The sequence below is a fragment of the Argopecten irradians genome, chromosome 4 (genome assembly GCF_041381155.1).
Source record: "Argopecten irradians isolate NY chromosome 4, Ai_NY, whole genome shotgun sequence".
NCBI lineage: Eukaryota > Metazoa > Mollusca > Bivalvia > Pectinida > Pectinidae > Argopecten > Argopecten irradians.
This window is the reverse complement of record NC_091137.1, coordinates 43626292-43642545: the sequence shown is the minus strand read 5'-3', so window position 1 is coordinate 43642545 and position 16254 is coordinate 43626292. Positions and strand designations below refer to the sequence as shown.

Below are 16254 nucleotides of genomic sequence, written 5' to 3'. Positions count from 1 at the left end.
ATGCTTGAAGTAGAGGTTACCATTTCGGTAAGAAGACAGAATCATGCACTTCCTTCTTGCACTTTTCCTTGAATCCTCTCTCTTCTTCAATACCTTTCCATTTCTTTCGTTTTTTCCTTTTAGATAAGTATGCTGTTCGCTAGTTACATTCAAAAGGAGACAGATTTACATAAGTGTAAACACTTTTTTTCTTTTGAATCCTTATTATGTTGTATGTGTACCTCATGAATATTTTGTTTCAAATAAAATAAAGTTTAAACTAAGACAGAATCAAAAGATAACATTACGAGGGGAAAAATATTGCACTGAGAAAACTTACTAACCCGCGACATAACTATAACCAATATTTTGTATCAGTCTTTCAAGTGGTTTATTACTTCACAAGAAACAACTATTGAGGAATTTCATTTAACTTTATTCAGAATCAGAAATATATATATTCAACAGTAAAAGAATCTTAAATGCATTTTTATGGGTTTCCTTATAATGAAACACATACAATCTACGATGGATTTTAAACACACATACAAAACACCTTCGTGTTTGTTATAACGTACATCTTAAGTCGTCCTATATAAGATAATGTATGACTGTTGTCTATGGAGTCATTCCTTACAAACATGTAAAAAGCAAATGACGTAGTATACATTGGTCCTTCAATAGCTGATATCTAGATATTTTATAAATTAAAGGAAACATAAAGTTTCTGGAGGATTGTGATTATGTTTGCTAAAATAGTTTTCTTTGTGACATATTTTAATTTTCATTTAATACCTACATGTACTATTATGTGATGTAACTTTGTTGCATGCAAATTTTCCCATGTAGACGTTTATCATTGTAGACAATAAATCCGCATGAGTCACACACTGGATGTCTTTAAAAAAGACTTTTATATTCTTTGTTAATATAATTTATTTATATTTAGATATTCATCTCTATTGTTACAACAAGAGCTATTTCCTGGCAAAGGATGGACTTAAATGCATCTTGAGTTTCATGTACTGTTTAGTCGTTCAGGCTTCCGTACCCAATAGTGAACTGGCCTTACAGGTTTGATATGACACAGGTTAAATGGATGGTATATCAATTATTATGCACTTCGTGAGAGAAATTCACACAAGTCCTTGTTTGTTTACAAATTGAACCATATGCAAAACAAAACTGTTTTAAATTCTATAAATATCTATACATATCCATTTCTTTTCGTCATAAGCACGTCAGTCAGCTTTGTAGCACTTTTTCACGATCAAAAAATAAAGCTAGATGCTGAACATTTTCCCTTTTCCGTATTGTATATTGGACTTGTAACAATATAGTCTTTATCCATTAACATTAACATACAGAAAGTATATTTTAAGCACAAGTGTCCAAAGTTCAACACCTCGATAAAAGCAGCTTTTTAGCTTTTTCCGGAAATAACGGTAACCATGGTAACTTGATCACATGACTTCCGCTTAAGCCTGTCTGCCATTCGTCAGAGCAGTCCCTTCACGGTAGTTGTAGTCCTCTCTGTTTGCAGACCTGAAACACATGACAAAAATTCGTTTATTAGTACATTTTGAAAATACATTTTACTTGAAATTGTCAAATATATATATATATATTTTTTCTTTTAATTGATAAATTTTGCGTTCATCAGTTTCCTCTTCACTATACGCGCATAAAAGGCCATTGCTCTTTTAGTTTAGTTTTGATCGGAAGATTAAACAAGAAAACGTTTGAACACTTTGTTTTATATAGTTGTCAGAGACGGCAAATACAGACAGTTCCACAATAACTTATTTTGTTCTCACGTTATTTAATTCTAAAACAATGCCTGCTTCTTTTTGAACAAGGGAATTTCCGTGTTCAAAGGATACAATTTCACTTAATTATCGCGACTAATTTATTTTGGAATTGTAAGAACGTAAATGTTTTAAGTTTCAATGAAAGATTGTTTCGTAAAGAACCTTGTACGTCTAAGGATTAGCTGAGTTCTAGATAAATAATTATGTTTTGAGGGCGAAAAAATGTAGTAGGCCGAATACGTTAATATCTCAAACATTTCATTGGCATCGGCATTTTTCAACTGTGATAAAATTGCTTGGAAATATTAAAAAAGACAATAATGCACTAAATTTCTTTTGCAACCATTTGATTACAAAATGATATAGTATTGAATTATAAAGCTAAAGTTTACTTCCCCCTCTTTAATGTTAAATTGACGTCATTTTTATCTCCTTATAGGGGTAGACCCGCCCTACCAGGTGTGTCTCACTCGTTCGTTATCAGCTCTATCGTGTGTTAAGCATGGATGAAAGGCCTTTTATGTGCCTTAAAGATATGGCCAATGTATCGAGAATGTTCGAGCCGTTGGTCAGGTTAGATAAATTGCATGCTAAATTAAGGTCACGAACCGATGTCTATGTAGTTTGTCATACAATGGGGAAATGCGTGGGAGTAATTAACTCGTGTAAACAATAACATAAAATGTATATCCACAGGTCTCCGTCACGCCCACTGGACTATCACACATTATTGCAGATTGTGTTGTTATTAATTATTAATTAGTGACTAATCAGGGAATATTATATTGCTCCCTGAAGGACTATGAAGATGAAGAGATCCAGTACGTATGCGTTTTTTTGGCACTGCTAAATATAATCAATCAATAAGCACATTATACATTACTAAAAAGTCACGGATTTTTATATATATATATATATATATATATCGAGAGTATTGGTTTACTTTCTGACCCTACTTGATCACTTATATTAGTATGAGTAATGCTTTTTTTTAATGTGCAGATAATAAACGCTTCTTGATACCTAATTATTTGGCCTCGTTCTATATGAGTGCCCGTTTGTATAAAGCCTCTGTCATCGGGGAAATTAGTAAATGGGTTATTATTCAATTAAGCTATTCTCTTTTGAATTGTAATCGCGGAAAGTTCATTGAACACTTATATGCGTATTTCATCTGTATTTTTTGTCTTTAAACATTTCCTTATGATCTTTTATTCTGTTTCAATACGCTATTTTCCGTTATTACCACAATAGTTCTTGACGTGCATCAAAAAACATATCACGCGTATCTCACGCGCATTCAGTGCGTTCGATATAAAGTCAAGGTCGGTTGACGATCATATAACACCTTGATGTAATGAAATACGAACCCGCGAGTTGAACTTCGTATTCCAATACCTCTTTAATTAATAATCATGGAGCGTCTTTCAGTACTTTACGTGACATTAAACATCAAACAGAAGTGTTTGTCGACCAACAATAACGTATTTTATGCTTCAAATGTCATGTCTAATATTTTACAAACAACATTAATGGATGCATATTTCTATATGAGGCGATCTACTTTAGTAATTTTATTAACTATACGCCCACGACCCTAGCCACGTATTTTTTTTGTCCAATGTAAGATAGACTCATTGTCGGCCAGAACTTACGATTAAATTTATCAATAATCATTTCTAAGAGTTAAATGGTTTATACTTGAACATATGACATAATGCAAATTGATAAAGGTTTTAAACTGACATCTGATCTGACAAGTATCCTCGATACTGTATGGCGTTGAGATCCTTCAGTGACGTTAGCTCCTAGACATAATAACTAATTTGTTTTGGCCAGACTCTATACAGAACCAACATGCAGACAGGATTCCCGAAAATTGCATCTAAAAGCGTGGCGTTTGATTACGGCCATGTTTCAATTCAATCGGATCACCTCTTCGAGCTCTCCGACGAGTGAGGAGAGAAATGGTCTTCTGATTGGTTCCGATTGCCAGGCAACCTTGCCTCGATCCCGTAATCACAGGTGGCGCTGTGGCCTGTTCTTAGAATACACAGGGCTGACGGACTGAGGACGGACTTGCAAAATGATTCACCCTCATAGCATTGTAACACTCCTATCTGTTAAACTTTAATCTCATTTCCATTTCCCGATAACTGGTGCCAAGGGGCTTCTTGGAGCTCTCGTCATCAGACGTTTTATATCAATTTAAAGGCTTTATTCACGGCATGTAACTGAAGGGTTTCAACGTTTGTCGTCATTCACATAATTCATTATCTATGAGGATTTTATTTTATCTTAACTTTAGTATTGATTATGTCAATATGTGTGGGTTTCTTACATTAATTTATCTGTGAGATTATTTAAATCATTTCTTTTTAAAACACAGAATGTTTGCGTTTAGTTGTACTTTTGTTATTCAGTAGTGGAAAAGAACGATCGTGATATTTTACAAAAATGCTCAAATACTGATGTTGTACAATGAATGTCATTGTAGATTTAAAAAAAGAATATATTTTTATAAGTTTTGAAGCATTTGTATTTTTATCCGTGATTTCAATAATGATTGATAAACTTTTCTAGATTAAATTTTATGAATGAATTTAAAGAAGGCTTTTCCAGAAACTCCTTGAAATTAGGAAGATATTTTATCGTCCCGTGCTAGATCCGAAAGGTGATGATGCCATATCCATAAAAGGGAGGAGTTAACACTTTATAAGCTTTAGTATGTGTCTATATTTAACCACGACCGTCAACATCTTAATGCCTATTATCCCAATATCTATCTTAAGTTGACACAAATAACTCCGTTTCTAGGTCAAGTTTGTATTCCGAAGAGTCACAAGGTCACTTAGTACTGTATAGCACATAAAATTCGTTGTGTCATTATTTCGCGGTTCCCTATAAGTGACATACATGTATCGGCGGTGTCAATAATCCGCAGTTTCCCTATACGGGAACTATTCACGGTGTCAATATTTCGTGGCTTCCTATAAGGGACCTATTCGCGAAGTTTAAACTTCGCGGTTTGCCTACAATTCCATACAGTTCGTATTTCACTGAATATTTAAATTAGCACTTTTCAATGACAAGCGAATAAAGCGTAAATAAGCCATCCGTGAAATTCAAACGCTATACAGTATTAACCAGCTCGTTACAACTTTAAAGTGTATAAATAAAATTCTTTGAAATATGTTTTGTTCTTATGTTTAAAAAACCCCATAAAACATTAAATACATCACGTATTTGCGTATGAAATGTTCCTGGTATAGTTTAATTTGCCGAAAATCCCTTAAGGCCACGCTAATTAATTAGCAATGACTGCTATCTGTTGCTGTCACAACAATGCAGCATCTTTCTAAATAAAACAGTGTAATCCTCTCATTTTTCTAGATCTAATTTGGGATAGTCAGTCATTAATTAATACTGGGAACCATCGGGACAGCTAACACATATCAATCTATCTTCCACTTATCAAGATCATTATCGCGCTTCACACGGTCTCGGGGAGCAAAATTAATTATCAAATCGGATAGTAGTATTATTCAATGGTTCTGGAATAAAAGACAGAATTCGAGCTTGATGAGAAAAAAACACTTTTTTTTTTAATTTTTTTTAAAGAAAATAATATCAATTGTTCTTGGTATTGTAAGAAGTAAGACTACTAATATAACATATTTAGCCTTATCCTGTACAAATGCTTGAAAATTTTACAAATTCGCAACTAAAATATTATTTTCTCATTTTAGTCAAAACCGCAGAAATGACCGATTTACAGTTGTTATAAACTTTAATGATGAAGACAATTTTGTATCTGGTATTTTCATCATTTCTTCCTTTTTGACGATACTTGTCATTTAACCAATTCAATTTTGTGTTTTGGAAAATTCAATCAAAGAATTCTTTATGTGTTAAATCGGATTAAATGCCTTGGTAAATCATTTTACGCATTTGTTTACCTTATTTGCATCAACTAGTTTATGGTGTAATGAATGACAGTTGGATACAGACACTGTCGTACTATGAAAGAATTCTATTATTTGACATATAAGGAAATACAACCCATTTTCTTCACTTTTGAATTGTGTAAACAAAATTGTAAATGTGACAATTTAAGCGGTAGCAGATCTAGATTGAGCCATTTGAGTGTTGAGGAATCTCTGCTTAATTAAAATTGCCTTAACTTTGATGTCTGAAATACTTGTATGATACTTTTGATGGTCTAAAATAATATCATGAAACAGGGTGAGATTGATGTGCTGCCATCCGGGCTCGAACCAGTGAACCCGACATACTGGTTCGCTGTTCTACCGACTGATACATTTGTATAAAGGGGGGATTATGCCTTGTGCGAAGCCAGAAGTTGTCGGTGTCGTTATGTACACTATATACAACTGCTACAATTATTTGACGTTAGATTTTGACACAAAAATAAAAACTGATAAAAGTGAATAGTAGGGCAAAGGATGGCTAAAGTTTGTAAAAATGGTGTTAAGAAATCCAATATAATTTCTTACGAAATAGAAAAATAAAATTTCCAATCTAAATGGCTCTTCACGAAGGAACTAATTTCTATTATAGGAATCCTAAAATGTCCTCCCTGTTGGCTATGTCCGTGTTTACATTTCCACACAGCCTCGCTTTCAACTCTACTAAATTTACACGGGTCTTTTCCATCATTTCAAATGTCTAAACTGGAAAACATAAACAGAATTTGACCGCCGTTTTGATATGTCAGGACTTTTGGAAGGCCAATGAATGCATTATGACTGATTTTCTTTGCCCGACTGTTCACTTTAAATAAGCAGACGATTGGTTACGAAACCAGCTTATCACCTGAAGTGTTATCAAGTGCATCATCGTAACCGACTAATTCTATTGTTCCCATGTGCCTGCCAGGTAAGGCTGCATTTGGATCTTTATTTGCAACGTCTTAAATTATAAATGATGTTACTCGCTCACAAATTGGCTATACTTCAGGGACTTATAACATGTATGAGGCTTGTTGGACAGATACTACACGTACAGATGCCATGTTATCTAGCCGATAGGTGAAACTAGCCGATAGGTGAAACTCCGGGTAATACTATTTAGATCATCCTTGAAAATTAGGACCGCAACTAAAGATGTTTTTATGGGACATTATAGGATGATGCTTTGGACCAGTTGATTTGGGTTTGTGATGGAAATCCGGTTTTGACAGGACTTACGGTGGGTATAAAAGGGAGAGCGCTTACCATTCCGGTACGACTGGGTCTAAATCTTTGTTTTTTTTATTACATTTTTTGTAAAAAAAAAAAAAGATATTCATGCAAATTTATATACATATATAGCCTATTTGAATTTATCAGGTTTGTTGGTGAGAAATACCAGGTTTGTTGGTGAAAGAAAGCCGGAGTACCCGGAAAAAACCCACCGACAAGCGGTCAGTACCTGGCAACTGCCCCACTTGGGATTCGAACTCGCGACTCAGACGTGGAGGGCTTGTGGTCATATGTCGAGAAATCTAAACCACTTGGCCACCACAGCCCCAGAGACTGAAAAGGGGGAGGGTGTGTTCAACAAGACCGTTATTGTGGAAACAATTAAAACACTGAATGTTAAATACCGAAAAAATGTTGACCTGCGAAATCGACACGTTATACAGTTGTTGAAGCGAAACCCATTGAGTTCAGACATCGATCGTCGCTATATTTAATGCTTGTTACATGACATAAAAACGTTCTAAAATATCTAGATTCTCACTATCAATTTTCCTGCAATGTTTTTCGAATGAAAGTTCGTTGACTGTACAGAAAGTTTGCGTTAATCTCGGTTATCGTAAGCTTCCATTAATCAGAATTAAACCATATATGAGCCGATGGTTTCACCGATTTACCGATTTATTTTGTCTTAAAGCAAACGTGATTAAAATCATGAAAAAAAAATAAAACTTTTGTTTATCGTTTTATGTCTATCTTGCTTTAATAAAATTAATTTCGCATATTTTTTTATGTGACAAGAACCGCGGTCAGTGAAAAGTTTCCGTTTGGTTGTATAAACCATTGGAAGAACTGAAAAACTCATCATTTGATAATTGTTTTAGTATATATATCATGTTATTAATTAAAAGTTCTGGGTTTAGTTGTTCACAGGGTGATTAGCGTAATGGCTTGATTATTGAAACTTTCATTTCTCATTTTCTGCAAGACCTGTGATTATATCTTCATTAAAATGAGTACGTGGGTAAAAAATCTAGCTTTTAGGAAGCTTGTAAAATTTTGTAAAGTTAGTTTTACGAGAAATGCTTTTATCTTGATTTGAACATTGCCTATAAACTGTGATTTAACTAAACACCCCTTGAACAACCGGACCCTGATACTAATTAAACAGACCATATAAGGGTAGATACTGTACAAATGTGTAATGAGCCTTCTATAGTTGGAACGAAGGACACAAGCTAAGTCAATGTTTCCGATCATACAGGGGTCCTCGTATGCCATTACTCTAATGACCTCATTGTAACTCGATGATGGAGAGGAAATGAAAATATTGTAAACCATTTTTTTTTCTCTTTTTTTTGGTTTTGTTTCGTGGGTTACAAATTTTTGCTTAATTTTGGTCTAGATCTTGAAAGCAAATTCAAATGTTTCATGAATAAGGTGAATGCAATGTATATAATCATAAATGCACTATTGACAGTAACAGTATTTGATCGCGAATTTATGTAATTGTGAATATATTTGAAAATAACAAAGATGCAAAATGTATCCGCGAAAATAAAGTTGTTAACAGTAAGATAATAGAACCTGATGTTTCAATGTAGTAAGCGTTCATAGACAGTTCCAACCATACAATTATAATACATTGTTAAGTCAAGGCGTGTTAATATAAATAGATTGTAATGTTTTCATCATGATGTTAGTGCGTATTTTTATAGAATTTTTGTATATGAAATAAGGAGTCCAGGAAAAGACAGAAATCTACGTAATGTTAACCTTAAAACTATCCCCTAGTATTCATCTTTCATTAATTTTTGTTTATTGTTGAAGCGTGTCTTCAAAGATTTTTATGTAAAAAATAATAGGCAGTGATAGAGAGATATCTACGTAATTTTTACCATAAAACTATCCCCCATTATTCATCATTTGCCATTTTATTGTTTAATGTTGAAGTGTGTTTTCATAGATTTTTGTATAAAATATGCAGTACAGGAATAAAGAGAGTTACGTAATATTAGCCCTTAAACTGTCTCTCGGTCTTCATCATGCACTTTATCTACGGACTTGAATATAGAAACACACAGTCCACGAATAAATTGAGCGCCACCTTAATGTTTAGCTAGATAGAAATTGTCCATGACAGAACTGGCGAGTCAATATATCAAAATTATCGGTTGATAAGTTTTAACGATGAAAATCCAATCTAATTAAGACATCATATATGTTCATAAAAGATTTAGGGTGGGTGCAAACGACAGCTTAAATCCAATGTAAACACATTAATACATATGTAACGACAGGATTACCTCCCTTGGGAATGTCAGTTCCGGTCTTAACTCGTGCGGAAGTAATTTATTACATTCCGTGCATGAGTAAATTGTCTCTACAAGCATTTCATTATCATCACGGTCGTTCTATTACACGAATGCATGTGTCTCTCTGTATAGTACGGAGACATTATAGAGAGTTTTGAAATAATGCATATTGTGATAAATAACAATGGGTGGTCAAGATAAATCAGGCATGAAATGTAGTAACGGTATTTTATGGTGATCTTACGTTAGACATAGCAGGTTCGTTAGAACTTCTTACACGATAATACATACTAAGACCTAAATTAACAATAATAACTGGCTTAAAACAGATGTTGAAGGTATAACCTAATTCTTGAAATGGCATTGGTAAGATAGAAACTGTGCTGCGCTTAAGATGACCATTATCGAACGAGACAACGTTCAAAACATTAATTTTGTGTAATAAAACTATATCCACTCACGTAAATTTGAACGTTTTCGGTAAATTGAAACACTTATTTGGTATTCCTTTCGTCAATCTGTTTTAAGTGTCGTTTTTGCTTGTTTGTCTGGCATCTTCATAATTTGGCTTTATACACCCTAAAGATTCCAGAAAGGGACCGAAGTAAAGGTCCTGAATTTTATATCAAAATAATTGTAGTAACAATCGCAATATCGACCCAGTCGTTACGTTACAATAGGAACATTGAGTTGGTGTTTCTTATTGATTCTTACGTCATTTAGAAGATAAAGTATTTTTCACAAATAATGCAGCATTAATTGTCCACTTTTTTAAAATCTACTCGATCTACTCTCATCTTTGGTGTCCTTGAATCATTATTCTTGGTTTATCTATTCCGTTTGATATTTCGATATGGTTTGATCTTCAACAGTGTTTCTTTTTCAGTTTCATTAAAAGCTGTACTTCCATCTTATGATAATACTGACAATCCTCGAGCAGTTAAGCTGCTATAGTTACTGCAATCCCATTTATTTTTGCGTTCAGTAAATATTCGCGGAATTTAAGAAAATATTCGTCGAAAAATGCAACAATTTCGTTTTTTTAGTTTAAATTGTGAATTAAAATCGTCATTAAATTAGGTCTCTGCGAAAAAATAAGTTAGTTTATCTCATATAAAATATCCACACAAAACGACACCTAGTACAAAGTAGATCTCTCGCATACTACAGCATCATGCTAAGGTATACATAATATTTGCTCAATGGATACTTACCTTATTTAAAAAGGCCTTTAGGTATATTTTGCCTTATAAATGTATGTTTAAAGAAATGTTAAGCTTTTAAAAGACGAATTAAAGTTGGATTAAACATCTTTATCTTACAAATACAGCACAATACAGAAACTGATGTTGGAATCTTTTGGGCAGGCCTACGCGGTAATCATGAATCATAACTGAGAGCTTTTTGTTCAAATAAACAGATAGAGGAGTTAGTTGATAAACTGGTTATTGAAAGTCAGGAGGTAGATAAGGTAAAGTATTAACCTTACTGTGGCTACTTTTAAGTACATACAGACACAAATTAAAACAGTAAAGCGATGAGGTCATTACTGTATTAATCTTATTAACAATATATTTCATTTTATTTAACGTACAGATCTAAGTTATATCAATCTTATTAACAATAATTGTTAGTTCTATTAAAACTACTTTTTATAATTGTTTTATTTTTCATTTATATATACATGTATATATATATTAATATGGCACAGATTATTAAAAACTATCATTGACTTACAAAATGAAGATATATCAATACATCTGTACTTATATGAGCTAATGTTTGGTGATAGCACATAAACACACATTGGCATCATTATTTCCCTCTCTTTCTTTTGATATCGGTTTAGTTAACGTTCCAGATTTCATTGATAAAGTCCACTTGAGACCTTTTGGGAGGGGGGAGGGGGCTTGATACAACTTTAGCTTATTAATACTGCAATTTAAATCATTGACAAAGGCATTTTAGCATATATTTCTGTATATTTAATACATATTAACGTGGATTGAAGTTAATAACTGTTGTCTTTATGGTGTTCTATACACTGAACTTCAGTCAAACCTTGGTAACTCGAATAGAATGATGGTAGTCAAACCTTGGTTACTCGAACAGAACGATGGTAACGCTTCGAGCTATCCGAGTATTCGAGGTAAGCTTGCATAATTATATAGGAAGTTAATGAAGTCTATCTGCTTTTTCAATCGATTGATATTAATGATATGACGAAAATTGACATATAAATATTTGCCGATTTGTAAATCTTAACTAAATAAACATTTTGATTGATGTTTAACTCAACTTTATGCATATATCCCCTAGATCAATCACGATACTGCATATTCACTTAAAATAGTATCTTTTGTAGTTAAAGGGTAATTACGCTTTACCCATTCTCTATTCCCAGTATTGAGTCATTGTATTATTTTCTTTGCATGCATACAGTATAAGAATATCCATATTGATATCCTATTTCACATTTCTACATGTATTCTTTTATTCTTTTAATGTCTCTCTCTCTCTTCACTTTATCTTTCTGGATCTAAATCGAATACACGAGACGGCATCTTTAAAGACTGAATGAAAGAGTCTTTGAAATTACATTACGAAACAAAATTTCCCAGAAGGCAAAGGATCCTTTGACCGGTTTTTCAATGAACATCTTCTGTATTAGACCTAATTTAGATATCTAAGAAATGTTCGGACATTGAATTATTGTTTGTTCCTAATATAGAAATACTTTCCAGTCATGCGTTTGTCTAACTAGATCTTACAGTTTTTGTATAGAAAAGGTTAGCTACCTTTGTCTTTATGTGCAATTGATACCAGCAAGTGAAATCGGATACATTTTCAGACAGTGCACGCGCTGTTCAAAATAGGGATGGCCGACTGTAATCCACGAACCCTGGCATGTAACGGTTTACCAATTATTGTCCAATTATATTCGGCTCTCGAGTTATATTTGAAGATAAATTGTTTTAAATGTATTTGTTTTTATAATATTCAAAATAAAAGAATAAGAATTTATCACATTAGAACAAACTTCATTTGAACTCGATTATATTAAATGGGTGCTTTATCTGAATTGAAATATAACACCTACATGTTTCCCTTGTTTTTTTCCTTTGTATTACAATGAAACCTTGATATTTGATGTACTTTGTATTCCCGGAGGACTTTAATGTAATATCCACTATTAATTACTGCTGATAATAAGTAGAAATCGATTACATGTTAAAGTCGACTAAGCATTTTCAAAATAAACAACGTAATCAACACGTAAGAACACAAATTAACGGTTAATGGATATGAATGAAAAGTGTTCACTTTTCCCAAATCGTAATGTTATCTATTTCAATACATGTCAATTAAACATTTCATTCATCACGCTTTTTGAACCTGTTTACTATAAATGTAATAAAATGTCATTTGATTAATAATAACAAACAAGTATTTTAATATTCCATTTAACCTTTAACTGGCTTTAAGTGACTGTCCAACCCCCCCCCAACCCAACCCAACCCAACCCCCCCCCCCCCCCCCCCAAAAAAAAAAAAAAAAAAAAAAAAACCCAACTCACAATTAAACCGGACTGCTGTCCAAAACAATATCAATCGGCTACTTGTAACTTATAGACCAATTATGGGTAAATTCTGTACATTTTTAAAATATAATTAAAAAAGTAGAGATTTTTGTTAACTGCCTTTAAATTTTTTTGATAAAAAATGAAATAATCATGTTTCTTTGCATAAAGTGATGTCACTCGAGCTTGGCTTGTTTAATTTGTCCCCTACACGCATACAGAGATATCGTCCATATGATGTTATGTCCATATTGCATGAGGATGTGCCAATCATTCGATATTACCCTCCATGGAGTTATTAGTCAGCGCTTTTGTGGTTGGCAAACATATGGATTTCTATCAATTAATAATTAATCGACACAGGTGTACTTGGTACTCTCCGCAAGCTTAAATGCAAATATAATTAGTATTTGTCTTTAACTGACCAAGCGTAAATATGAAATGGAAAAAAAACAACTAATTCTGATCGACATGTAGGCCAGAGTAGTATTATAGTACAACACACGAAACTGGCATTATTTTGTTACAGAAAAATCCATTTTATCAAACATATCGAAACCTTTAGGAAGTTTTGAGGTTATGTCCTAATCAATTTTAGCTTATCACATATGACGCCACGTGTTATTGTTGGTTGACTTAGCAAGAAATAAAGTTTGAAAATATTTTTAAATTAGATTTTTTTTCACAAGGTTCGATATCGCTCAAAATATTGACCCAAAATATTTCCGTATCACCTCTGTAAAACACTGTATGACTAGCAATGTTCAACATAAATATTATTTCTAATTGAATTTTCAATTTCTCTTTTGTCAAAAGAATTCTTACCTCGCTTCGTTTAATTTTTGTAGAAGCCAGCGAATGAATACTCGTACATTCTCTAGTCGTTTGGGTTCCACTTGTAGCTGGTCTGATTCCTGTAGAATCTGTTTCTCTTTGTACGGCATGCCACCCAAGTTGTCCACACCGAAATCACCAACATTTTCCAAATCTGTTAAGTCATTATTTAAATAATTCTTCTGAGAATGTGAAGAAGAAGGATTTTCTGAAATGTCTGAATATGTTCTCTTTCCGGCAAAATGGAAACCGTTGCATCCACAAAGATTTCCTCCTCTGCCTCTGTTACAGCTTATTTTGCAGAACCTTTCCAGAAACTTTCCATTTCCTGCCGCAGCTAAACAAGAAAACACTAATACCAGAAATAATATCTGTTCACCGTGTCTATATTCGAAAGCCATTTTGTTTTAAAAGTTTTATCCTAATATTTACTCCGGAACAAGCTGTATAGTTAGCGTAAAACTACTTAAGACGTAAGATTTGTTTGCCAAACCCTGGGCAAACAGTAGAATAGTCACACCTCGAAGATATGTTTTAAAACCTCTAATCCACTAGAGTTGTTTTTGATGGAACTTCACACACGAGATTGTCTAATGGTCGTCCTTTAGGCTGTATTACACCGACGAGTCTATATAACTTATCGAACAAAATTAAACTCTTAAATTAAACTCAAATATTATCTACGTACAAGTTTGATATCAAAACATGAAAGTGACGCGGGTTTAAATTCCACCGTATCTACAGAGTGAAGAGAGCATATACACCAGGTACTAACTACATAGGTCCTATCAAGTATCAGCGCGTAGTCACACAAATTCTAATGAGGAGTTCGTCCGTCGTCGATGGTCCTGCGCAGTAATATGTGAAGCAGGCATCTAAATCTATATGTATATATATGATGATCATCAAACCACGGATAGGCAGAGATCGCCCATCCTTTTTGATTCGGATCGTAATTTAATGACAGAGGCCAGTCGTTCTGATCGTGTCACTAGAATTGTAATCCCCTTGTGCTCGCCATAAACCACCCTTTGACTTTCATTTGACTAGATCCGCAATTAATAATTCATTTTAACAATGAGAGAAATTTAAAAGAAACATGCTTAATTTGATATATCCGGAGGATATCTTTGCATGATAGCGACCTTAAAGATCAGCCAAGTTTATGGTATATTGAATCATTTATGATCTGGCAAAATACATGTAATTTCCGGCCTGGAACTTTTGCCAGTTATGATGAAGTTTGGCTTTGTATAATAAGCCACGCCCTATAATTTTATGGCAATAGTAACGAGTCCCTTAGGAGTCGGATGCATTCTGATGTATGAACAATACTGGGGGGACAATGTATTCACACGCTTCAAAAAAAGAGACAGTCATGAAAATAAATGGACAATATTCCTGATTAATTTTCTGTGCCTATTTTACGTTGTACATATTGAAAACCAACATGTATTTTTGGGCTAGGTAATTTAATGCGTACTCATCCCCGAAAGACATGTAAGCTCACATCATTAAATATTATCAAATTGATGCAATGGAAATAAATAAATAGCATATCGATTTTGAAAATCTTTTACTTCCTTATTAAAACATATAAATCTTAAAATAAGGAAGTTTTCAAATATATTCAATATTATTGAAGCTTTCATCTCTCGTGTAACATCTTTTCATGCTTTTTCTTAAATCCACAGTATAAAAATATATGAGAGACTCGTGAAGACGGATAAATATAAGTCTATTGTACTTGTTTCTGAATCCAACCTTTCATGACATGAACTGTATCAATAAAATGTCTCCTTCAAGATACACTATATTTCATTTAGTAAAAGTTTAGTTCACTATACAACATAAAAGCAACAACTTATATGTTATGATAAATGTGCTTGATTCTATCTATGATTCTATCTATGATCTACGTCACATATCAGGACGCAGGGCCCAGTTTCATGAACAAACCTTATTTTTAAGGAAGTTCTTTAACTTAAAATTCTCCACAAGAAAGCATTACAGAAGTACAGGATAAATCTTAAGTTAAGGAGCCTTCCTTAAAATCTGTAATGCTTAAGTAAAGGGATACCTTAAATTTAAGGAATGTTCATGAAACTGGGCACACACTAGTTATGATGAGATTTAAATACTAAAACGCATCTCTTTCGCCATACCAAGGTTGGTTTTGTATTCAGGGGAAACTTTCATTGTTTTCGTCGTTGATATGGAACAACGAACATAAAAAATGTAATATTTTTTTATAATGTTGAAACGAATATTTCTACCGACGAAATAATTCAATTGAGCGCTCCAAACCAAAACAGAAATTATACTCTTTTTTTTGTTAAACAGTTGGCGAAATCCACATAGTTTTAAATAAGTTCAAGAAATCGGGCCATTAAGCTATTCTTGTTGCTCCTTTACAATCTATATTTTAGATAGTGTTTGCTCTTGTGTAATTCTCGTTAATAACGACAGAACATAATGCATACATTCGGAAACAAAACAGATGTCATAAGACCAGTCATTTTGCTTACGATTTC

The 16254-nt window shown here is 33.2% G+C and overlaps 1 protein-coding gene across 1 annotated transcript; it reads right to left on the bottom strand.

Moving 5' to 3' along the window:
- Positions 1-399: 399 nt before the first annotated feature.
- On the bottom strand, positions 400-14582 carry LOC138321778 (uncharacterized). The gene is made up of 2 exons (XM_069265727.1): positions 13712-14582; positions 400-1524 (listed from the first exon to the last, which is right to left on the bottom strand). The coding sequence occupies exons 1-2, from the start codon at positions 14119-14121 to the stop codon at positions 1458-1460; spliced, it is 477 nt and encodes a 158-aa protein (XP_069121828.1). The 5' UTR covers positions 14122-14582; the 3' UTR covers positions 400-1457.
- Between the last annotated feature and the right edge of the window lie 1672 nt (positions 14583-16254).

What these genes read in the sequence shown, in the direction of transcription:
- LOC138321778 (XM_069265727.1), bottom strand. Translation starts at nt 14,121, where the DNA reads ATGGCTTTCGAATATAGACACGGTGAACAGATATTATTTCTGGTATTA. An exon ending in CAAAAATTAAACGAAGCGAG is followed by an intron (nt 1,525 to 13,711) that starts GTAAGAATTCTT and finishes CATGTGTTTCAG; the next exon opens with GTCTGCAAACAGAGAGGACT.